The sequence below is a fragment of the Miniopterus natalensis genome, chromosome 7 (genome assembly GCF_054644295.1).
Source record: "Miniopterus natalensis isolate mMinNat1 chromosome 7, mMinNat1.hap1, whole genome shotgun sequence".
Taxonomy (NCBI): Eukaryota; Metazoa; Chordata; class Mammalia; order Chiroptera; family Miniopteridae; genus Miniopterus; species Miniopterus natalensis.
Window position 1 is genome coordinate 24,172,403 of NC_142087.1, and position 24,588 is coordinate 24,196,990.

The following is a 24,588-nucleotide window of genomic DNA, read 5'->3' on the forward strand; positions in this document are numbered from 1 at the left end:
AGGGACATGGAGATGCCTATCCAGGGTGGGTTACCCCATCAATATTTTGAAAGTATGATTGCGTCACATTTTATTTTCCTGACATTGGTTTAATTCTTTTCATAAAAGTTCAGACAGTTGTCTGTTGGGGACCCTCATTCAGAAATTTCTCTCCTTCACCTGTAAGTACTGACTTTCAGTGTTCTGGTTATAATGATAATTTTATATCTTTCAAAATGGCAGTGGAAAGTAACTTGTTCATAACATTTTATCTCATACAACAACATGATATTTCTTCTTTGAAACTATGAGATAGCTGCAGCATGCATAGCTACCATGGACATTGCTATTAATTTCCTATCATGCAAACACATCCCTTATTCCACTAAAATCAGATTTTTTAAAAATCTAACTTCTCCCCCTTTTTAATATTGGGGAAAACTCTGTCAGATTATTTGACCACTGAATTTAACAACAAAACAGTAACTTAAAAGACTAGCCAACAACTTTGAAAGTTAAAGACTTCGCCACGGCCACCAGTGTTTCCCACAGGAGTCAAGAGTTGACGTTTCGCAGATGGGTTTGTGTGCCCGTGAGAAGGGCCTGAGCTCATTCAGGCCACCACGCTGAGGGAATTCCAAAGCTGGAGACCCTTCGGCAGAAATGACGACCTGATTGCCTAGATGTGTAACTAAGGGTGACAGTTCTTGTCTCTATGCTTGTCCTTGGCAAGGTCCTCCTGGTTGCACAGGGCCTTCCGTTCTTTCGCTCAGTCCCAGTAGCTATCTCTTTTGCTGCTGGGAAGGAGTTGGCCCTTGGGCTTCCTGACATGTTATAATGGAGCCTGTCTCCTCCTTGTTCCTATTACACGCCGCAGTATGGTCATGACGAAGGCTTGGGGTCAAGCACCCCAGGACTTCCAGCCTCTGCCTCATCATATTAACCCGGTGCAGCCGTGGTTAAGCTGCCTGACCTCCCCGCGCCTCAGCCTGCACTGTGGAACCTGCGGGTCTTATTATTCATACCATCAGATCGCTGTGAGGCCTAAGTGATAAAAAGTGTTGCGTGACTCTTAGGGTCCTTTCTGTATAGCCTGGGCCCTCATTTATGCGCCTGAGACTCTCCTACTGGGAACACTTCCTGCTCGTGGCCCTCAGCCTGGCTGCAGGAATGGCTGGCTCATCCACAAGGCAACCTGGGAGTCTACAAAAGTAACCCCTCCAAAAGCAGGCTCTGAGTGGGAGCATCTCTGAGGCATGTCCTACACATTTTCCAGAGTTTTCTGGCAGGATCGAGCTCCAGTTGCCCTTAGAGCTTAATTGCTTGATAGCACCGCCCCCCTCTCCCTTCCCCACCTCATTTCTTACACCTCTGCTGGTTTTCCAGGGATCTCCTTTCAGACAAACTACTTGCTCACAAATCCCTGTCTCGGGGTCTACTTCTGAGAAAACTCGAGATATGTTAGAAGCACTTAATACAGTGTTTGGCCCAAGATAAATGATAATAGTTATTAATCCCTCAAGACATTTACCTTGTTGGATGTAAACCAACAAGGACCTATATTTTTGAAAACCACTTTATGGCTGCCACATCTGCCGCTCTTATTTTTTACCTTTCTCTTGTTTAAAAAAAAAAAAAAAATCAGCTTTAGGAAATTTGGTTTCTATTTGAATAATAAGAGCATGTTCAGCAGGTGAATTTGGGCAATGACTTTGCCTGCGTTAATTTTTTTGCCTTTTAAAGTAAGAATTTCTGACACCTATTTTAGTCTGGCAGTTCATCTGAAAAAATAATAAAAGTAGAATTTCAAATGTGTAGGTAACAAAAAAATTGTATTAGTATCTGATAGCACTGTAGAACAGCCAGAGCTCCCTCTTTCACCAAAAGGGCTGCGTTTCCCCTTTTTAGTGGGCACTGAACACTGATAGTATGTTATGATAAATTAACTATAATACCTTTGGAGGCCAAGTGTCTCCGGAAAAAGCAACAGAAACATCTTAGGCAAAATGGAAAGCATTAGATTCACACCTGTAACTCATTAATTTGGACCAAGGGTTAGATTTCACAGAAAGCAATTACTAGGATGGATTGCGTTCTTTCACACACAGTGGTGCCTTTTGGTTTTTAATTATAAGAATGTGTAGAATATTTTCTCTGACCATAGCTGCCCTCAGCAACATCCAGAATTGGTGGCTACAGATTATTTCAGTGTTTCTTTCTTTTCAGACTAACTGAATATGGGTAACTATTTATTCTAACATTAGACAATTACCTTTTCATTCTTACCAGGTGTAGCGCATTGTGTGGGGAATAAACCGTGTGAGAAGCGCATTGATTGCTCCTCTAATGCAGTGCTTGTGAGTGAATGAAAAGTGGCTGTTGGTGTGGCTTTGACTGTGAGCTTGTGTGCCTGCTCGTGACCGAGTTTTGCTTCTGTGGTTGTTCAGTTTTTAACTGCTATCTATTTCCACACAAGTCATTAGGGATGAACAACTTCAAGACCGGCTCATACTTGGGTGGGTTTGGGTGTTAAAATGTACTTGTCTCTGCTCAAATGTTTACAAATTCCAGTAACATTATTACTAAATTAAAAGGGCATTTTTTTGTTAATTTTGCTTTAAGCCTGTGTTTACCTTTGTCACACATATTTTAATGTTTCTTCTCTTGATCCCTTCTTATTACTGAAGCCACATGTCTATATGGTCTATTGTTAACTTCAGGGCTACATGTAAATACACCTCATATTATTGTTGATAAATTAACATAATGATCAAGTAGAAATTAACCCCGTGTGATTAACCAATTGATCTGCTGTCACTGAGAATTGTTGTTGCATTGAGCACTTTAGCTATAATGCGTTCGCCTGCTTTCTCTGAAATGATAGAGGCTGCCCTAGATCCCAGTGGTCCACGATGTCTTTTCATTTTCTGAGCCACTGTTGCTTAATACACATGGGCTGATTCTCACCGCCTGGAAACGGAGTGAGGGAGCCTTAGGGTCACCTGCCTCTTGCTCTCAGTGAGGAAATCAAGGCTCAGAGGGTTTCTGAGGCCTTCCCGGAGTCACATAGCTAAGTAAGGGGCCTGGCTTAGAGCCGAGCTGGTTTACCCCACAGCCAGCCCCCTGCCCTCTAACCGAGGCCTCCTGCCAGGTGCCTGTGCCTTTCCGCGGCCGCCGGCTCCTGACTCCCTTCGCCGGGCCTGATGCGGCAGGATCACGGCGGGCATGGAATACTGGAGCTGCGGGGACTCCAGAGATCTCCCGCGGCTGCCTGTTTGTACTTCAGAGGAGGAAACTGAGTTCAGAGAGTTGGGATGGCAGAGTTTCATATGGCCGCACCGTGATCTCATGGCGCCCCCGCTCCCTCTGGGGGTGAGGACTGCTTCTGCCCCCAGCGGAGGGGAGACCCGCGTAGCAGCTGCTGGTGTCCCACCCGCACCGGCGCACGCGTCCTGGCTCACTGACGCCTTTCCTCAGGGTGCAGGTTGGCTGGCTTATTCATCTTCTCCCTGCCCGAACAGGCAGTCATGTTGACTAAACCATAGCTTATGGAGAAAAAACCACTCATATCATAATACATCCAGTAGCCCTCTACTTAGCATTTTGATTAAAATGTGTGGCTCAGGGTGGCTGCTGGGGAAATGCCAGCCAGTGAATTTGGCTTGAGCCCAGGGACTGCTCTGGCTGGTGGGAGAGGTGCCCGTGCTGGGGGGTTATGTTCTTGTACTTGGTTGTTTTCAAGTCCTTGTGGTAGAGAATTTTGGACTTCCACCTTAAAAATTATTTTGAGGTTGTGTTTTCTCTGTGCTGTCTTGGGTTTCTTTGTTTCCTAGGCCATAAGCAGTAGCTAAGATGTGCATTGATGTCCCCTACATGTGCATACCTGTTTTAACATGTATGTGATACAAACTCTCACACATGCACACATACACCCCCCCCACATTCCCACAATACGGGGAGTGCATGCTGGTCTGGCCATATTGTTATTTCATACATCTGTGCTTTATAGTACATTTTCCAGTGCATTAGCATTATGAATTTAAAAATTCATGAACAAATGACATTTACATAATTTTAAATATTTTGATCCAAAATCATTTAAAAATATAATTTAATAAGTTGCAGTGTTTCATTCAATGATTCAAGTTAGCATGCATCTCTAAGTGTGTTATTACTTATTCATTGATTGGAGCCCTTTCATTTTTTATTCTGCTCTTGGCAATTGTGGCCTATTTGGTGCTTGTTCCAGCTACTTTAGACAAGTAAATCAAATCAGATGAACAATCTCAGCAACGGCTGGAGATAAACCGGTAGTTTCTATTTGGGTTTGGCAGCGTGCAGTACTTCAGGGCTGCACATGGAGATGTACCAGCAGAGCTGCTCACACTGTGAGAGAAGATGACACATCTCTGGGGTTTTCTTTGTCCAGGAAAAGTGCCACCTGTGTGGCTGGGCAAGAGTATAAAATAATTAAATCATTATCACAAAGGTAATAGTATGCATGTCCTTCTGGCTAAGCTGCGATAAGAAAACTTTAAACAGATATACATAAAATGATGTCGAACAATATGAAAAGGCTCTTTGAGAGGCTTGTTCTTGTTGTTATTTTTCATTTTCCTTCTGGTATTTAGTTCGAGAACGTGATAATTCTGGGGAATTACTAGTCTTTATCAGACCACCCAGGAAAGAGCAATGCTTTGCCAATAAGGAAAGCCCGTGACTTGTAATAACTCGCTTCTGACTCCAAGTCACACTTGTTTCTGTAAGCAAATGTCTTCTAAAATGTCTAAGTGGCTTAGCATGCTGGCCTCATTTCTTTCCTCTTTCAAGAGAGTATGGACGTAGTGTTGTTTAAAAAAGACTGTGAGTACCTGGTAAAATCAGTAACAGAACTCTACTCTCCACATTGCCGTTTACCCTTTTAAAAGGGAATTTTCAATTTGCCTGCTGTGTCTTCAGCAAACAACATCACTTCTCAGACGATGAGGGGAAATGATTAAGGTTGCAAACTCATATAGCGAGACTATTTTAAATTAGTTAGTTATATCTAATTATCTACTTTAAAATTGTGCTAACCAGCAATGCTTATGCTCTGACTAATTATTCTTTCCAGTTAAACGTACTTTGGAGAAATTGATTAAACCTTAGCATATGAGGCCCTTAAAATTGTCTATAGACAAAAATACTTTGATCTCAGAAACTTAAGTCATCTTAATACTTTGTGGAATAAGACCAGGAATGGAGGAAGAAAAAGAGAAAAATTTTGTTTGTTTTTCCTAATTTATTTTTTATTTTAACAGAGGAACTGTACTCTTAAAATTAGGGCTTAGAGCCTCTGTTCTACTGATGGACTTATCTCTTAATCTAAACCTAGTACTATTTATTTTTCTATTATAAAAAAGGCGGTACCTTTGACCTAGATTGTTCACATCTATATGTTAAGACTGTCTTAAAACAGTGCTTCTCAAACTCTATAGCATGATTAGAATCACGTGAAGGATTTGTCAAAGTCCAGACAGGTGGATCCAACCTTCAGAATTTCTGATGGGCCTGGGTAGGGGCCCAGATTTTGCATTTCTAACAGGTTCCCAGATAATGTACTTGTGGCTGGCCTGGGACTGCACTTTGAGAACAAACCAGAGAAGAGAATGGTAAGGAAATATGCCACTTATCAAGAGAAGCTACTTCTGGGTTATGGCAGGATGGCCAATTTTGTACCTTTACTTTTCTGTGCTACATTTTCCACAAGTTATATATATAACACATATGTGATCAGAAAAATAGGTGAACTCTTTTAGAAGAACACTAGTTAAACTAGTAAGTCATTAGTCTACACTCACCTCTCCCTTCTGTGTGACTTGTAGCGGTGTAGTAATATCTGTCCTTACCTACCGGAGGCAAGCATTCTCTCCCACGTTTCCGAGGTGGCTTTCACTCAGCGATCCCCAGACAATTGCCTGGTGCCTACTATAGTTATCATCAGGCTAGAACTTAACAGAAAGAATGCTGACACTTTATGGATGAACAAATCTCTTAATTATACTGTACACTTTTTCTCTTCACCCTGCACCTCACTCCAGGTTATAAACCCAGAAAGCTCTTTATATATTCTAATGGGGAAAAAGGGCCTGGTGTGTGCCAATATGATGAGATGTTGAGAAATACCGCTCTCGCTTTTGGAACTGCATTCATTTTTTGACAAATTGGCCTCTATCAAAGCTCCTTAAAATAAATCAAAATAATATAAAAATATAAAATATACCATCTCGATTTCAGCCACTTCTTTTTGTGTGTGTCTTTTCAATAACCTTCCCCTAGATACTTTTGCTTTGTATTTTTATCTCAGATTTTTAAGAACAAACTAACTATAACATTCTTAAAAAAACTTACAAAAATCTCGGCTTCTTTTATTTATGATTCTTAGAGGCATGTGAGAGGAGGGGTTGGTTAGAGAGAACAAAGGTTATAACCTGACCTGTCTGTGGAGACAGTGATTTTAATTACATTTAATTCCCATTCACTCTTTGTGTTACCTGATCTATTCATTGGCTTAACAGCATATTGATAAATACAGCCGTGGCTTAACCTCTTGCCCTTCAACTCGTCTAGAATCGCATCCAGGCTTAAGCGAGTTTGCCACATTCAGATGTACTTTGTTACTGATGAGAAAGTATTGGGATCCCTGCTAGATGGTTGAGCCTGAGTTTTTCTAGAGAAAAGTCTATATTACATTAGAAAAATAAGTAAATAACTTGTTGCAACAGGCTTTCTAGATGTTGGCTTATAGTCACGCTCTAAGTAATAGCTTGAAAAGCCTCATAGTGTCCATGCTTCTCACATAGAAATTCATGGTTACTCTTCCTCTTAAGTGCTTTAAATGTTTCCATGGATATTTTCCTAAAGACATTCTACTTATTCGCTAATTATTAAGTAACTCTCAAAATGCATGTTGTATCTGACACTGTGTTAGGCGCATCTATGTCATATCCAGTTTAGGTTGGGAGCACCACTTTCAATACACATTTTTAACACACAGTTTCTCAGAAACCAGGATAGAAGTGTAAAATAGTCACATACTCTTTAATGAATACGTGGATTGAAACAATGAAAGCTGATTGATAAGTTCAGTCTCTTCAAAACACATTTTCCTTCCTTTCCAGGTTTAATATTTTAGTTCCAAGTAAAATGGAAATGTCTAGTTTTTCTGGTCAGTGGTGTCACTATGGGAGGCTGCCAAATCTGTTGGCAGAGAATTTAAAATTAATATTTAAAAAATAAACAATTGTGAAGAACATCTATTCTAATAAGAAATCTTCCTTCACAAATTATTCCGTTCCAAACAGGTTTTAATTACACTTATACTGAATTGGATTCTGACCCAGAAAGTAAAAGGGAATGTTGCTGGGACAATTGACAAAATTTGAGTAGGGTGGTAGGGTTGTACCGAGGTCGGTGTCCTGCCTTAGAGGGTTACAGGGCGCTGATGGCTACAGCGGCCTTGCTTTGAGGAAATACAGACGGGAGCCTTTAGGAATGATGCGCCATCGCGTCCGCATCTTCTTCTCAGGTGGTTTAGAAGAAAGGTGGTTATGCTAGTGAGAGCAGGTATGTGTGTGTCTCTGTGTGTGTGTGTATTCAAATATGTATAAATATACATTTATATATAATGTTTTTATATATTATATTTGCATATGTTTGTAATATAGAAAATGTATATATGTGTGTGTGTATATAATGGGGCTATATGTATAATGAATATATATGTTATGATGGGCATATATATACACATATATATGTGACAAGTGTGGTAAAATATTAACAATTGTAGAATGTGAATGAAGAATATATAGGCTTTACACTGGCTTTATAAATTCTTCATAAGTTTTAAATTACTTTCCAAATAAATTATTTATAAAGACCATACAACATATACTTATATATTAATTACTGAAAATTTTCTCAGAACCTCTATGTCATGGTATTTAGCTTGATTCTGTACGTTATGGCATTTAGTTTTATAATTAAGTTATTATCGATAATTCTTCTGGGTTTGTAGGTCTAGAACGTAGATTGATTTCAAGATCTAATTAAGGTACTTTATTGCATATAGCGTTGTCCTTTTTGTTCACCATTAGGCAATGCATCCTTACTTTCTAAGTTCTCCTTGGCCGTTACTAAGGGTGAGAATTAGGTAACTGTTGGTTTTACAAAAATCACAATTGATTAAAAACATTATATTTTCTCACATGTGCATTAAATACCAGGCTTCTGGCTAATACATCTGAAGAACACAGAAAGATACAACTGGAGTCCTTCCTAGTCCCACTGTTACAGCCAAAATCCTGACATTCAGTAATATTTCCAAGACCCATGTTTCAGTTGGCCCTTCTGTGCTTTGAGTGGGCCGAGAAGAATGTGAAATAATTTTACATGACAACTTTTCGAGAAGGCTGGATGAGGAACATGGCATCCTCCTCAGCAAAGAGAATTGCCTTTGCTCCTATGATAACCAGTGTTTTATTTTTGTTTGGTTAGGCATATAATAGCATTGCAAGATTTAATCTGAAACTTTTGTAGACTGATATCAACACATGCTAATTTGGAGGGTACCATCTTTCTTACCGCCCTAGAGTTATACTACCTACAGGATGCATCATCCTGACTTCAGACTGAGACCAGCTCTTGACCCTTTAGTTTCCCCTCTAAACCAACACTAATGCAAAAACACTCCTGATATTAGATAAAATGATGAAGTTATTGGTACTTACAGCACCCTCCGTTTTATGAGCATCTACCAAGTCCAAAGTGCTCTGCCTTCTTGATCCAAGCTAACCTTCAAGACCACCCTTAAAGATAAGAATTATTATTTCCATTTTACAAATAAGGAAAGAGCTCAAAGGGGCTGAGGAGGTTGCCTAGAATCACTAATAATAGTAGTGGACAAGAAATTGGCCCATCCTGAATCTAGAAGCTGCTCCCGCCCAAAGTCAGAGGGGTCACCAGTGGATATTGCATGGCTGAGAGACGTCGCGTAAGGACAGTGTTAGGATTCCAACTGGATGGCAGCTCTTGCTGACTGCAGGGAGTGGAGAGACACTGGCAGATCCTCTGATACGAGGGCAAAGAGCTTCGCTGGGTATCCTGATCATGACATGTAACTCTGGTGCCATTGTGTTAGAGGCTTTGCTTCCATCTATTTCTGTCCACACGCTCAGTGGTACATGGAACCTGGGAGGTACCTGGGGAGTGTGTGAGAACAGAGTGAATAAATAAGGTGTCAGAAAAGTAACTGAGTGAATGGCACCTATTGACCTTAGCGACCAGAAATAACCAGTTGAAGTGTTAGGGGCATTACCAGTTAAGGCTTCAAGAGCAACCTATTTTATTTTTATTTTTTTAACTATTGTAGTGATAAAGGGGGCAGGGAGGTAGAAAGGTTTACAAAGAATTAGGAACAGTTTTTTTTAAAATGATGTTAAGCATTAATTTAATAAAGAAACAGGCATATAAAGCAGGGATTGTCTTCTTTCTTCGTTACTCTTTCCGAATGGTTGCATTTACTGCTCTCCCCTTAGTTGGAAATGCCTGGTTCCCCAAGATAGTATGCCTGCCGACTTTATATTAGTTAAGTCTCATGGCTTTCTTTAATTGTCAAGCCACTCTTACCAAATTTCAGTCACATTGGAATAATTTTTATGCTCCTAAATTAGTTCATTAGAGTTTTTTTCCTCGAGCCATCTTTCTTAGCAAAATTAAATTGCATATATTCACCCTTTGAATTTCACTTCTTCCCACAGCCCTTAGACCTGACATCAGATTCTCCAGGGCACTTGTATGTCCCCACTCAAAACACTTCCATGTACATTCTTCCAGGATTATCTGATATCATGTACTCCATATGAATTGGGAAGCGCTATTTAACTTCAGCCCTCTGATACGTTTTTTTCATCAGTTCAAATATTCATTTTCAGCAAAAATCTATCAAGATTTTCATCTTACTATTTGCTAAAAGGACATACACCCTTTTAAATGTTGTTTAAAAAAACACCACCACAAAAAAACACCCACCTGATTCCTTTTCTGTGGGGCCAGACTTACAGCAGGCTGTGAACACAGTCCATAAGGTGTGGTTCGTGGCTCTGCCAGAGTCTCAGCTGTTTGCTCTTTCCGCTGGGGGTTAGGAACCAAGTATGCATGGCACAGCTGATGAAGCAATGATGTCCCAAACGGTAGTTAACATTAGTTTTTGGTTTCACAGAACTTGCAGCATGATAAGCCCCCAATAATAACTTTCTCAGTTATATAAATTCTTTATTACTTAGCAAAGAAATACCCTAGCATAAAAATAATCGGTATTATGAGTTAATTTCTGAAAACATTCTTAGCGGAACAGTTTACAAAGAGTTGGGGACTTCTGTGACCCTCCACCTTTGATTCCTGTGAGCAGAGCAAGTGGTCCTTCCACCCCTCATTTACCTTCTTTCCTACAGAGTCACTGAAGAATGTTTTTAAACAGCGTGTGTTTTCCGACTTGACTACATTTGCAAACTGAAGGACAATTAAATATTAAAAGAAAACATTTTAAAGAAAAGGACTCCCGGCGATAGTTACATCTGAACACTGTATAATTTGTGTCTCTAGCACTTGACTTTTGAGTTTTCTCTCTTAACATTTCCCTCCCTGAGATTTCATGTGAATGAAGAGCTGGGTACTGATCCCTAGAATGTTGTGCAGACGGCAGAGAGATAAAATGTTTTCTTCGTGGCCTCTTTAAAAGTTGTTGCTGCAGAGGCAGGGCTGCTCTTGTTTCGTCCTGACAGGGATAGTGGGCTTACCAGGCTCCCTGGAGCTTTTCATCACATTATAACTTTCTCTGTGGTGGCCAGTTTTGGGTCCACATTATGTGACCTGACTTTCAACTTGTTTGAGCCGCTGGTAGGCTGCTCAGGAATTGAGGGCTACTGGATAGCTCCGTTGTTTTTCAGCTGGGAATACAACAGTCTTATGTGAAAACTTCTGACAAAGGCCAGAATTGTGCTCTTTAGAGCAAAGCCGGGTTGGGATGATACCTGGGCACGTCTTTACCTGCTGGAAGCACTGTGGCTGGAAAGCCTCATCAGAACGTAAATCTGTTGCTTCGCTCCACAGTAACAGCGTGTCCATCTCTTGCCATCGTTCATTCATTCCCGAGTTTGAAACTGTTTCTGTCGCATTGGCGGTGCTCCCTACTTAGCTTGGACGGCTCGTCAGCATACCTGCGGAAAGCACAATGCCTCCTAAATGTTCTCCGCAGGCCCAGGGGGTGGTGTTTAAGTGAAGGAAGCGCAGACATGTCTAAAAGGAACTGAAGGATTGCACCCAGCCTCGTCAGCCCGCCACTGAAAATTCCTGCCAAGGGTTACATTATGCACAGGTTCCTGATTTTGGCTGTAGATGTCACTGCGTATTATTCAGGATAAGAAAGTTTGTACTTTTTATTTCATAAGCCTCATAACAAACACAGCCTCCTTCAGAGCCGTTGGAGGTGTTGGATGTGCGCTGGTAGACACAGGATAGGGCTCCTTTGTGGAGCATGGCACACATATCCCATTTTAACTTCGCCCACAAGCATTTCATGGGGTAAAATGGTCCCGTTGGGGACAAAGAAAGTAGACATTTTGGTGAGTGCAGGGTTGCCCAGCCGTGGCTTCGCCCTCTCCGCAGTGCCTTTCCCACGTGCTTGAGGAATGAACTAAGCTTCCTTTACTGGAGCTGAGCGACCCCTTGCCCCTCCCTCATAGCCCTTTAGTTTTATTTTTAATGGGTGAGTATGTGAATCAAAAGTTCTCATCAAATAGACCCTTCTCTGTCAGAAAACTGTGACATTTTCTGAATTCAGCTGCCATTCTGGTGCAAAACCCCCAGTGCCGCAGAGAGGGAGCAAAAAGGTTGACAGGGAATTTGCCTAGAAGAGATCACAAAATAAGCGCTTTGGACCTAGTGCCTGGGCCTGTAGTGGAAAATGGGAAGCAAACTGAAAGGTTGGCTCCACCCACTTCTGTAAATGAAGTTTCCTCTGGCGGCATCCTGCAGTAAAGGGACAATTTAGAGGCTCTGGAAGTGGGGGCTCAAGTGGCATTCAAATAACACGTGTCTGGGATTTGGAGACTGAATGCCTACTGCAGGTCTGGTTAGCGCCAATGCCCCCCTATAGGTTCCCCATGGCAGATTCATTCTGCATTCATTCCCAAAGGAAATAATTCTGAAATCCTTTCATTTTTTTTCTAAGTGGATACATTTTTTTGGGGGGGTGATAATCAGAACCTCTTTATTTAGAAATATTTTAAATTTTACAAAAAATATGTTTTTATTGATTTTTCAGAGAGAGGAAGGGTGAGAGATAGAGAGGTAGAAACATCAATGAGAGAGAAGACATCTATTGGCTGCCTCCTGCATGCCCCCTCCTGGGAATCGAGTCTGAAACCCAGGCATGTGCCCTGACTGGAATGGAACCATGACCTCCTGGTTCACAGGTCGCCGCTCAACCGCTGAGCAACACTGGCCAAGCTAGAAATATTTTAAATGAGTATATGGAAATGCAACTTTTATTATGGATATCACATGTGACATTATTCATTCTGTTCTCATCAGTTTAAGTTCAATACTTTTTAATATGAAGATTTATTTTAAGATATGCTGCTTTTTTGCTCTTTCAGAATTTTTTACCCACTTATTTTCATGAGAGTTTGGAATTTTGGGGGCAAAATATTTATCCATGCAGGCACATATATTGAATTTTTTACTGGAATGAAATTTAATCTAAATTATATACTACTATATACTCCATTGGGTAGTTTTGTTTTCTATTTAAAATTTAAAAAAGGGGCAAAATTATGAAGTACAGGGGAAAAGGTAGCTTTTTCTGAAAATTAGTTTTTAATAAATGGGATCAACTTTTTCTTTAATCAGAAAAAACGTCAAAAAGAAAAAATAATTGTATTGCTTGACAAAATGACCAAAATGTTTTTTGCCCCTAAGTTTTTTCTTCACCTAAGATCATTACCCAAAGTTTCTCTTGGCAATAAATTATGGGAGAAGAAAAAGTCGATGTTCAGATTGGGGCAGTAAATGCCACCTTTATTTTACTTGTTTTTTGAGGTAGGCCTGTAATGCTATGAATTTTCCTCTTAGGACTGCTTTCACTGTTGTCCCATAAATTTGGAGTTGTAGTGTTCCCATTTTCATTTGTCTCAAGGTATCTTTTGATTTCTTCTTTGATCTCATTGTTAACCCATTCATTGTTTAGTAACATGTTATTTAGCCTCCATGTGTTTGTGTGTGTTTTTATTTTTTGTTCTTTTCATACAATTATGTTCAGAGAAGATGCTTGATATGATTTCAGTCTTCTTATATTTATTGAGACTTGTTTTGTGGTCTGACGTGTGGTCCATCCTAGAAAATTTTCCATGTCAACTTGCAAAGACTATATTCTGCTACTTTGAGGTGAAATGCTCTAAAAACATCAATGAAATCCATGTGGTCTAATGTGTTATTTAAGGCTATAATGATTGGTTTATTGATCTTCTGTCTGGAAGATCTATCCATTAATATCATCAGGGTGTTAAAGAATTCTTTGTCATTTCTGATGGCAAATTTATCCCTCATCCATACTGTGTGGACTTTCAGAGGAATATGGTCCTCACTATCTTCTTTGGAGCCTTTGGTAACATCTGCCTTGAGTAAATCCAGTCTTATTGCTGATGGAAATAAATGTGTCTCCCTGGTAAGAGCTCATGAAATCTAAGCCATCTTAAGGTCACATGGCCACCAGACTGGCACATTCTAGGTTTTTCCAGCTACCATTTTTTCTTTATTGGTATGATCAAGACTGCCCTGACCCCTCCAATGAACTGTTTGCAGATTTGCCTTCTGTATTGCTCCCTTTCTCATGCTTTGTCAGCTCAGAATTTCCTAGTAATTAATACTTTTTAATGGTCAAAGGAAGTTTCTTATTCAGAATTTCAAGGAACATATCTCAGCTAATTTAAATACATTCCTACAACATTTAAAATGACGTTAGACTCCAGGTTATAGATAGTGACTTACACAAGACATGCTCATTAACAAAAAATGTTTTCTCTTATTGCATGAGAAGTAATTCAAAGCTAATGTGATACCGCCACAGATGCCATCAGAGATATAGGCACCTACAATCTTACTAGAATGTAGCCTTTATGTTCATGCTCACTAGATGGCTACTGAAGTCTGAATATCAGGTTTTAGTCTTATGCATGAACGTAGAAGAGTGGGAAAGCCAAATAATAATAATAAAAATAAATAATAATAATATTAATAAATGAAAAGATCTGTGTGTATATCCTCTGTAATGAGCTTACCTGGAAGCCCAACCATTGTCATCTCCTTCCATCTAATTTGGTAACTCCTATCGTTTCCATCTTTGAAAGAGCTGATGGTAAATACAGATTTTTGTTGGTCATATAGCCACCCAAATCAATATAGGGATTCTGTTAGTAAGGGAAATGAGAATTGATAATGATTGGAAATCCAGTAATCTTTGTCATAATGACTTGAAATGCATGAATTAGGTCTTAAAATAATTTGTTTACCATGATGTTGGCATCAACTCAAAATGTCTTTATCAGAATCTGATTAGGATGTTAATCAACGTGACTTTTTCACTCTCAAACCTACTGATGAGAAGGAGCTGGTTGATTTTTTTTTTTTTAAGAAACATTTTGTGAAGTCTACTGTAACTATTTCTGAGAAATAGTCACTTATCCTCACTTGGAAATTCAAGTTCAACAAGATACACAAAAATCACTGTTTCTTGTGTACCTGCACATTTAATTAGGTCTTAGATTCTAGGAGATAGAAATGTCTCCTGATTTTTAAAGAACAATCCCTAAGCTTTTAGATTAGAGATGAAGAAAGCTAGGTGTGTGACCCGTAGCTGAAAATTGCTCCAGGTTCCTGAACTAAGAAATGTGTAGATGTTTACATGTATCATCTTCTCCTGGAAACATAGCCTCACAATCTCATTGTGAAATTGACCATCAAGATCAGGAGGCTCATAAGAGAAGTTAATTTTTCGGTCAGCCCAATGCTGTTTCAGACAGCAATTCCCTCACATCTGTGAAGCTTCAAGATGTGCATCTCCTTGTCATTGTATTGTATTTTTTCACAGATATTTATTTTCCTCCCTAAAGGAAACACTGATGCTATTCAGTACCTGACACATAAATCTTTCATGCAGCCTATAGGTGACCTCTAATGGAATCAACTTCTTACCTGATTACTTCAGTTATATTGCTTTTTCCCCCGCAAGAGTTTAAGGCAGCTATTTAAACTTATTCTGTTGTGTCATCACGTGAGAGTGGTTTATGGCTTTGTATCTTTTCTGATGATGATGTCTAAGCTAGCTCTTTCTGTGTAACAAACCACACCCAAATTTTAGTTGCTTAAAACAACAACTATTTATATAACTCATAATTCTATGGGTTTGTCATAAGCTGGATAGTTCTACACATCTTATCTGAATTCACTCATGTGTTTATGCTCAGTTGCCAGGACAGTAGAGTGCTGACTAGTCTAACATGGTCTCAGCTGGGATAGCTTGTCTTTGTTCCATGTGGTCTCTTGTCCACCAGCTGGCTGGCCTGGGCTTATCCACTTGGGAGCTGAGCAGGGTTTCAAGAAAGTGAGAAGTTTGCAAGACCTCTTGAGGCTTAGGACTAGAGCTGACATAGAGTCACCTCTGCTGTATTCTGTTGGCCAAAGCAAGTTAGTTGTAACATCAGCCTACATTCAAGGGGTAACAGATGACATCTCTTAATGGGAAAATCTGTACAGTCACATTGCCAAGGGCATGGATCAAAGATGGGGATATTATAGCAGTTGCAGTGAGAGAAAGATCTACCACACTAAGGTTTTTTCACACTTATGCAGGCACCGCACAAGCTCGTACTGTACAAGTGTTACTTTATTCAATTATCATAAGAATCCTACAAGGTAGGTGCTAATATTATACCCATTATATAGATGCAGAAACTCCAGGGACCATTGGCACCAAGTTTGTTTGTTTTTTTACTGTGCACCTCTTTCAGTACATGTATTTTTATGTGGCACTAGGACTCAAACCTCTGCCTCTGATTCCAGAACCATCCTATCTCCACTTGCAACACTGCCTCTTGAAGGAGAAAGCTAGGAAATCACTCAGCACTCCAGAAGGCACACAGTGAATCCTCAAAAGATGTGACATATTATTATCATCATTCGATTTCCTTACATCTTCTTGCAGAATGCTTTGTTCAAGGTAGTTGTTTAATAAATTTACGTTGATTTGATTTCCAGAGAACTCCGTTATATTCTCTTGGGCTTTTAAAAGATATATTCAATGAGAGAGCCTCTTATTTCTCAGGCTAATATGATTTGTGTAGCTGCTTTTAGATTAAGTTACTTTCTTTTATTTACACAAGAAGATTAAATGAACATGTGTGCAGCTAAGAACTTCAAAATCCCCCCTGCTCAAAACTATTTAGAAAATTGTCTTTGTAAGACAAGGAAGGGACCTCACAGGGCCAATGTCTAAAATAGCTGGATTTCACTAAATGGTGCTTTAGTGTTTTTCAAAATATGTATTTAGAACCCTTTCCTGTTTTGTTTTTGTTGTTTGTTTGTGAGCTCTTACACTCTCTGGCTCCCCATACCTGAGGATTCCTATTCAGTGCTCTGTGGCTTGTTTTTTCTCTACTGTTTTCAGGATCAGCTTATTTATTTGTTTATAAAATAGGGAGCTTTACCTGAAGAATATAGGTTGGAATTATGGGGTAAAATAAATCTTAGGTCAGAAAAATTGATGAGGTTTCACATCCCATCTTTTTACCCTTTATTTTAGCTATTTAAATAGTGACATAAAGACTGTTAGGAAAAAAGCTATTCTCAAATTCTAAACCCCCAGGTAAAGCTGACAAAAGCGAAAACAATTTTCCCCCAAGCACAACTGAAACTCATCTTTCTACCTTACTCTCAGACAGTCTAACTCTCTGGGCTATCGCGTAAGGAAACAAATAAGACGGCCTAATTAATAGGCTGAAGTCCTCTGAATTTACCTTTTGTTAGAAACCTGGAGGAACTATGCTGGGACTCGGAGGCCCTGCTTTGTTAACCGTCTGCCTGCCAGCATTTTGTGGCTGTCGGGAAGGGGAGTGACAGGTGTGCCTGAGCAGCAGAGAGCCTGTTCCCGAAGCAGCCGCAGCCAGGCTCCTCTCAGCCCTGAGTGGCCTCAGCATTCACGCCATTCCTGGTCCACCACACCACAGGCAGTTGTTAGCCCGGCCTCGGCCTTTTTCTTCTATTTGTCTGGTTTTCATCACAAAGGAGGAAGAACAACTTTTTGACTAAGTGGGACAGGCTGGCTTTGGTGTTCCTGGAGTGCTCAGAGCCTGGCGTGATTAAGACGCAGAGGCATTCCTAAGGGAAGGAACTCGACCCAGGGGGTATGTTCATTCTAGTAGTGAAACCTGATTTGTTTTTGCATAAAAGTTTAAAAAGTGGCAGTAATCAAGCTGATTAAAAATTACCATTATTGTAGTTATAATAGAAGTAAATATATTAGTCAAGGCAAAGTGCTGTCACCAACATACCCAGATCTCAGTGGCTTTGTGTGATAAAGGTTTATCTATCACTTGATGGACGGTCCATTGTGGGAAGCGGGGGGGGGGGGGTACTCTGGTCCACAGAGTTATTTAGGGACCCAGGTGCTTCCCACTTAGCCTCTGTACCACCCTGGATCTTCTACATCCAGCCTGCAGACGGTGGAAGATCACGTGGAGGAATGCATGCAGGACTTTTAGGGATTGGACACAGAAGTAGTTGCATAAGATTTATTCATAACCTTTTAAACAAAACACAGTCATGTCTTCCCACATAACTACAAGGGAGGCTGGGACATGCTCTCTAGCCCAGGAAGAAAAATTGATGGGCTTTGGTGGAGATATTTATTTGTGGAGTTGAGTTGTCTTTTCTTTTTTCCTGTGGGAATATTTCTTTGGTTAGGTAAGAGGCATAGACAGTCATAGTGCTCTCTGGAAAACTGTGTTCAACTCTCCTTCGATTTTAGACTCTTGATCTTGGGTTCGTTTTTGGTTGCTGGTGGTGGTGTGTTGTGGTTATTGCGGTGGTGGTTGTTTGTAGTTGTGATTGGGCTTAGGCATTCTGGGTCAGGCTGAGCACATTCCCTGCCAGCCTGAGTGTGGACTCTTGCTGCGCCATCCCCACCGGTGGGGGAGATGGACAAAGGGCTGCTGTGTCGCAGCTCACACCTTGCCACTGTTTAGCCTGCTGCCTTTTTAGCCCGACACTTAGGGAAACTGAAGGAGCAGGTTTTCCAGCAGGCTGCACCAGACCCGAGAGAAGCGGGTGCATTTTCAGATTCTGTGAATTGTTAACGCTTTCCTTGTGGAAACTCATCGCTAGTTTATAACTATAACACACGGCTGTATATTGACTTTACTTTTTAATTTCTGATTCTTTGGATTTAACTTGCCTGACCACTTCCTTAGTATTATTTTAAAAAAAGATATACTGCTTTTCCCCAAATGTAATTGCATTTAATTCAATTCTATTAAGCACCTATAGAAAGTAAGCTATTAAGATAGCTGGGATATACAAAAGACTAAGCCACCTCCTGTACCCTCAAGCAGCTAGTAGACTAAGGAAGGAGACAGACTTTTTAGCATATGAACAGTCTGCTTTGCATATGTAATCGCTTAAAAACAGTGTATACCTATGAAAATAAGGGTAAAAAACAGAATAGCCCTGGCCAGCGTGCAATTGGTTAGAGTGTTGGACTGTGCACCTAAGGGTCTTGGGTTGGATTCCCGGTCAAGGGCATGTACCTGAGTTGCAGGTTCCATCTCTGCCCCAGTTGGGGTGTGTGCAGGAGACAGACACATTGATGTTTGCCACTCTCTCTAAAAATCAATGGAAAAATGTCCTTGGGTGAAGATTAACAAAAAACAACAACAAACAAACCATCAATAACAGAGTATTATGGGAACACAAATATGCATTATTTTGTCCTATAAAGGTTGTGAATCGTTTTAGAATATATATTCTTCTCAGGTGCACATGGGAAATTCTCAAAGATAGACCACATGTTAGGAGACAAAACAAGCCTCAACAAGTTCAAGAAGATTGAAATCATATCAAGCATCTTCTTGGACATTTATACCATGGAATACTATGCAGCTGTAAAAAAGGGGATCCCTTACCCTTTGAGACAACACAGTGGGACCTGGAGAGCATTACATTATGCTAAGTGAAATAAACCTGTTAGAGAAAGACAAATATCACAGGATCTTACTCATATGTGGAATCTCATGAACAAAATAAACTGATGAACAAAATAGATCCAGAGAGATAGAAGCATGGAACAAACAAACAAACAAATTCCCTCAGAATCTTAGAGGGAAGGCAGGGATGGGTGGGTGGTTGGTTGGGGAGAGGTTTATCTAAGAACTTAGATGCATATATGTATAACCCATGGACATAGACAATAGTGTGGTGAAGGCCTGGAGGGGGGAGTAGAGGGTGGAGGGGATCATTCAAGGAAAAGGAGGGGAATTTGTAATATTTTAACAATAAAGATAAATTAAAACATAAAAAAAAATAACCGAATAAAAAATTTCAAGAATTGAAACAATAAAATATTTGAAATTTAAAAAAAATTTGGATGGAACTAGCAGATTTAACACAACTTAGTAATAAAAAGACAATGAAAAGGAGCCAAAGACATGAACAGAGACTTCCAAAAAGAATATATATGAATGTCCAATAAGCACTTGGCAAGATACTTAACATCATTAATCATAAGGGAAATGCAAATCAAAATCATGAGATACCCCTTTATATCCATTGTAATTGCTAAAATTAAAAAGGCTGACAAGACTAAAGGATTGCCAAAATTTGAACACTTTATGCATTGATGGGGGTATATGTAAATTTGTTTAATCACTTGGAAAAACTGTATGATAGTTCTTTAAAAGGTAAAACATGTACTTACTCAGTAATTTTATTCATAGATATTTGTTGGATGGATATAAAAAATATAACCACAAAAGGACTTGTACAAATATGAAGATCTATTCATAGTAGGTAAAAATTATAAATACTTCAGTGTCCATTTACAGATTGTTAGTGGACAGCCCCCTGAGTCAGAGAGAGAGGGCTGTTCTCTCCTCGGCTCTTGTCAAGTCTTGTAAGAAAGATTTCAGACAAGTGACAGACAGCAGCATTGAAGCAAAGCAAGTGAATTTAAGGGAGAAAAGCACGTAAATTTATTAAAAATACACTTGTCATACAGCACAAGCAGGTAACTCAGCTAATCTGAGCATCACACCTGGTGGAGGTTTAGGAACTTTATACTTTTCTGTTTACAGGTTTCAAGGTTCTTCTGCCAGATATCTTGGGCAACAGACTATACTTCAAGGTCTCCCTTTTACTTTGTTGTGGTCTTCCCTATAATTTACAAGAACATCTGGCGATTTTATCTTGGCAAGCCCCAAGACTGCTGACATCTTTGTTCAGTGGGTGAGATAAACTCCCCCTTTTTTCCCCCCTTCCCCTCCTCCTGCCTTAGCAGTTCTAGGGTGATTTAAGCTATATGTTCTTTCATTGGGGAGGAGAGGTATTAACCATTTGCTTTCAATTGTCCTTGACTGGGGAAGATAAGGTCTTGTGATTCACAAACTGGCTCCAAGCTGCCCAAACCGTTTGACCTTGTTTAACTTCTTTGTCTCATTTTCCTTTTTCCACTTGCCCAGAGAATTCCCTAGCTTCTTATTATCCTGTCACACAGATGAGTGGATAAAGAAATTATAGTATATTCAACAATAGAATATTACTTAGGAATAAAAAGAAATGAAGTACTAATACATGCAACAACATAGATGAATCTTAAAAAAATTGCTGAGTGAGAGAAGTGAGCTCCTCCTTTCCCATCTCTTATATGAAGTTTGAAGTTATATAACAGGCAAAACTTAGCACATTGTATGGGAGAAACGTATTTATACGTTTTACGTTGACTGGTAGTAGAGCACACGATAAAAACTACCTGCAAACAATGTGTTAGGTATGGTGATCGAAATCAGAACACGGGGTCCCTCTGGGTGCTAAGAAAGGAAATTGGATGGAAAGGGCACAAGAGAGCTTTTGGGGTTGATGGAAACATTTTGTATCTTTATTGACATCATGGTTACCTGAGTATATGCGTTCGTTCAAATGCACCCAAAATGCAAAATCTGCTCATATGACTCATAAATATAATTGATGGGAATTAAAAATTAATATAATATAGTGGTTCAACCTGCCACATGCAGGAATTGAGGTAAGACTGCCTGGATTCAATTCCCAAAGGCAGTGCATTTTAATGGTTAAGCGCATGGTTGCTACGTGAGACAAACCTGACGTTTTGAATCACACTGCCAGTATCTTGTGAATGTAGGCAAGTTACTAACCTCTTCTAAGCTCCTATGAAATGGGGATAATCAAGTTAGTATCTACCTCATAAGGCTGTCCTCATTATAGCGCCTGGCACATAGATGCACTCAATGCATTTAAGCTGCAGTCATTATTATGAAATAGCTCTTTAGCTAGACTTTGAGCAGAAAATGCTGGTATAACCATGACGATTTTGAGAATTAGATACCTACAGGCTGCATTAGGCTGCAGTCTGAGCAAGGTAGACAATATGTGGCAGCATGTGATTAAGGACGCCAGCAAATTCTATTTTAGTTATCCATTTCAAGCTAAGAAATATTATCTCTTTGCCAAGAAAATGTGTTCACTTTAAGATACTTGAAGTACTTGTAAAAAAAAAAAATTCAAACAGAGAGAAATTAGGGCCCCATTTTTTTCTCCTAATAGTCTCACCCTCTGTTTCTTATGCCATAATCACTTTTTACATTTCGGCATATATTTTTCCAATACCTCTATATGTATATGTATATGAATGCATACATATGTGTATAAATGTGTGCATAACTTTGTAAATGAAATTGTGACTATACCACATATGCTCTTTTAAACGGCATTTCTCTTAGAAATCTTTTCATGTTCATGACTTTACATATAGAGTCGCCCTGTTATTTTGAACAGCTGGATAGTAGTTCACTGCATCAACGGACCTTGATGTATTTAACCAGCTCTCTATCGGAGTAGTTCCCAGTGTTCACTATTCTGAACAATTCCGGCCTGTCTTGTACTTACATCATTTGCACTTCTGTTGTTTCGTAGAATATATTTTAAAAAGTAAAACTGCTGTGTGAAAGAGTTTGACAGGATGTATCAAGCCTTTTTGTTAGAGGAAATTGTGAGTATGTGCGCATCCCTGGCGCAAGCCGAGCGTCGGAACGCTGAGCTGCCCGGGTGGCAGAGTGAAAGATGGTTATCCTGTTCTACTTGCTTCTTTACATTCCTCAGTCTCAAATAAGGAAAAGAGTTATTTTAAAATTTCCACAAAATTTCCACTTAAGGAGTTAAGATAATAACCACCACGATGGGGCACATACACCCACCGATTTCTGAGAAAGCTCGGGCTCGAGCATCACGTGTCTGGTAAAGATAGAGTCTGGATCAGCGTCGGCTTCCCGAAGCGCTGCGGTTTAGAGGAGCCTGGAGCGATTTCGTGCTGTGAGGGCCTTGGAGCCCAGGCCGGTCCTCAGGCGTCACAGCTGCGCAACGGTGATCTGGTAAAGCCGGGCGAGCTTGTTTCCCGGGGGGCTTATTTAGCCAAAGCGAGTCTTCACGCCAGTCAGTGGTAGCGCAGCCACTCGGGCATAAGAAACGTTTTATGTCCCATCAGATGCCCAGCTCCCTGTCAAAATAATAATGAAAATAATAGTAATGACAAGCAATGATCAATTACGCGGTGCCGTGAACTGTGGAGAGGGGGGAGGCCTCAGAGCATAACATCCTGGTCTGCTTTCACACCCTGGATCATGGTGCCTCCCTCTTTCTGCCTCTTTGCCCTCGCCTTTGCAACCCTGTGTTTCCTTTCTGCCCAAGGGCCCCATTCAGCCCCAAGAGCCCAAGTTCTCAGTGCCCTGACTTACGTGCCTGCGGTCTTGTAGCTCGCCCCCCGTGCCTTCGCCCCTGGCCCAGTCATTCAGTGTTCATTTCCAGTGGCATCCAGTGTGTGTTTTCAAAAGGTGACTCTCACTGTGAAGGTCAGATGTGAACAGGACCAGGATGGGGAGGCCGGAGAGCCGGTGAGACCTGCGGGGGTGAAGGGCGGAAGCCGCGCCTTTAGCAGCCACGGCTGTTGTAGTCCCCATGGAGGGAGGGTGCTCCTGTGGGTGTTCATCAGGACCCCGGCTACCCTCGCCCATCCTCCGGTGCCCTGCTAGACACCCTGCAGAAACGCCATCGTGTCTGTGCCATACCGACGGGGGAGGAGGAACGCAGGGGTCTGGTTCTTGCTTTGATTAGTTGTAATTCTACTGTCTCAGTCTTGAGGTGAGTGCAAGTGAAGTGTTCTCGAGGGCCTTTCTCACTTTCTTCTCGACCATTTTTTGCCTGCAGCCTGTGGTGTTTTGGGGGCAACGCTTACCAGCTCGGAGACAGAATTGTTAGCATTTCTTCCCACCCTTATGTTCAATGACGTGGAGTTGATACTTTGAAATGGATGCGATGGGCATAATTACACCATTGAAATTGCAAAATGCTTCCAATAAGGGCCTCCCCCTCAAGAGGATCTGTTTTTTAACGTTTCATAGCATACTACTTCTAAAATCCTTCTATTTCTGCTCACCCCTCCCCCCCCCCCACACACATACACAGAGCAGGGGAGGGAAAAACATCGTGTTTGAGGGATTGGACACCTTGTTTTTTTCCCCATGGGCTATGGTGATTTCCAATCAGGAACAGAGTTCCTTTTCCCTCCCTATCTCAAGTTTTGCACTTATTTCCAAAAGGCCAACACTAAGGTAACTTCTTTCTCTCTCCCCAGTGGATGGCTGTATTCACAGAGCAGCTGGCCCCTGTTTGCTTGCTGAATGTCGTACCCTGAACGGCTGTGACACTGGACATGCAAAAATCACATGTGGCTACGACCTGCCTGCAAAATGTGAGTACAACTCTTTCGAACACTGTTCCGGAATCTGAGGAGCATTCTTACCTTGTTTTATCTCTCAGGTGTGTAATTAGGTAAGGGAATGGTTGTGGTGGTATTTAATTAAATGTGCTTATATTAAGATTCTGGACCTGGTAATAAAATGTTTTCCAAATATCTATATGTATGTCGTTTAACTGTAGGTGTTTTTTGTTCAAATCTTTGACAGAGGGTCTCTGAAACAGAGAAATAAAAATATGAGCAAAAAATATATTATAGTATTTAAGTGCCATTGAGTGACAGCTTCTGGAAACGATGCCAATTTCTCATTCCTTGTTCAGGTTCCTTGATTGTGATGTGTTTAGAGCAAAGGAGAGCAAAGTGATGCATTGTGTTTTCAGCTGCCATGTGAAGGCTGATTGGCAATTATAGCCAAGGCATCTGTCACACTGCGCTCTCAGGAGAAGCCAGTGCAATGTGGTTGTCAGTGTGAGAATGTA

General features: G+C 40.5%; 1 protein-coding gene across 1 annotated transcript in view; it reads left to right on the top strand.

Annotated features, from left to right (window-relative positions):
• The window catches only part of LOC148092724 (ADP-ribose glycohydrolase MACROD2-like), a 436,834-nt gene extending 412,489 nt beyond the window's left edge, over positions 1-24,345 (top strand). The window contains exon 5 of the mRNA XM_087818882.1: positions 23,987-24,345. Within this exon, the coding sequence (XP_087675008.1) occupies positions 23,987-24,141 (155 nt within the window). The 3' untranslated portion in view covers positions 24,142-24,345. The remainder of the gene's footprint in view (positions 1-23,986) is intronic.
• Positions 24,346-24,588: the final 243 nt, after the last annotated feature.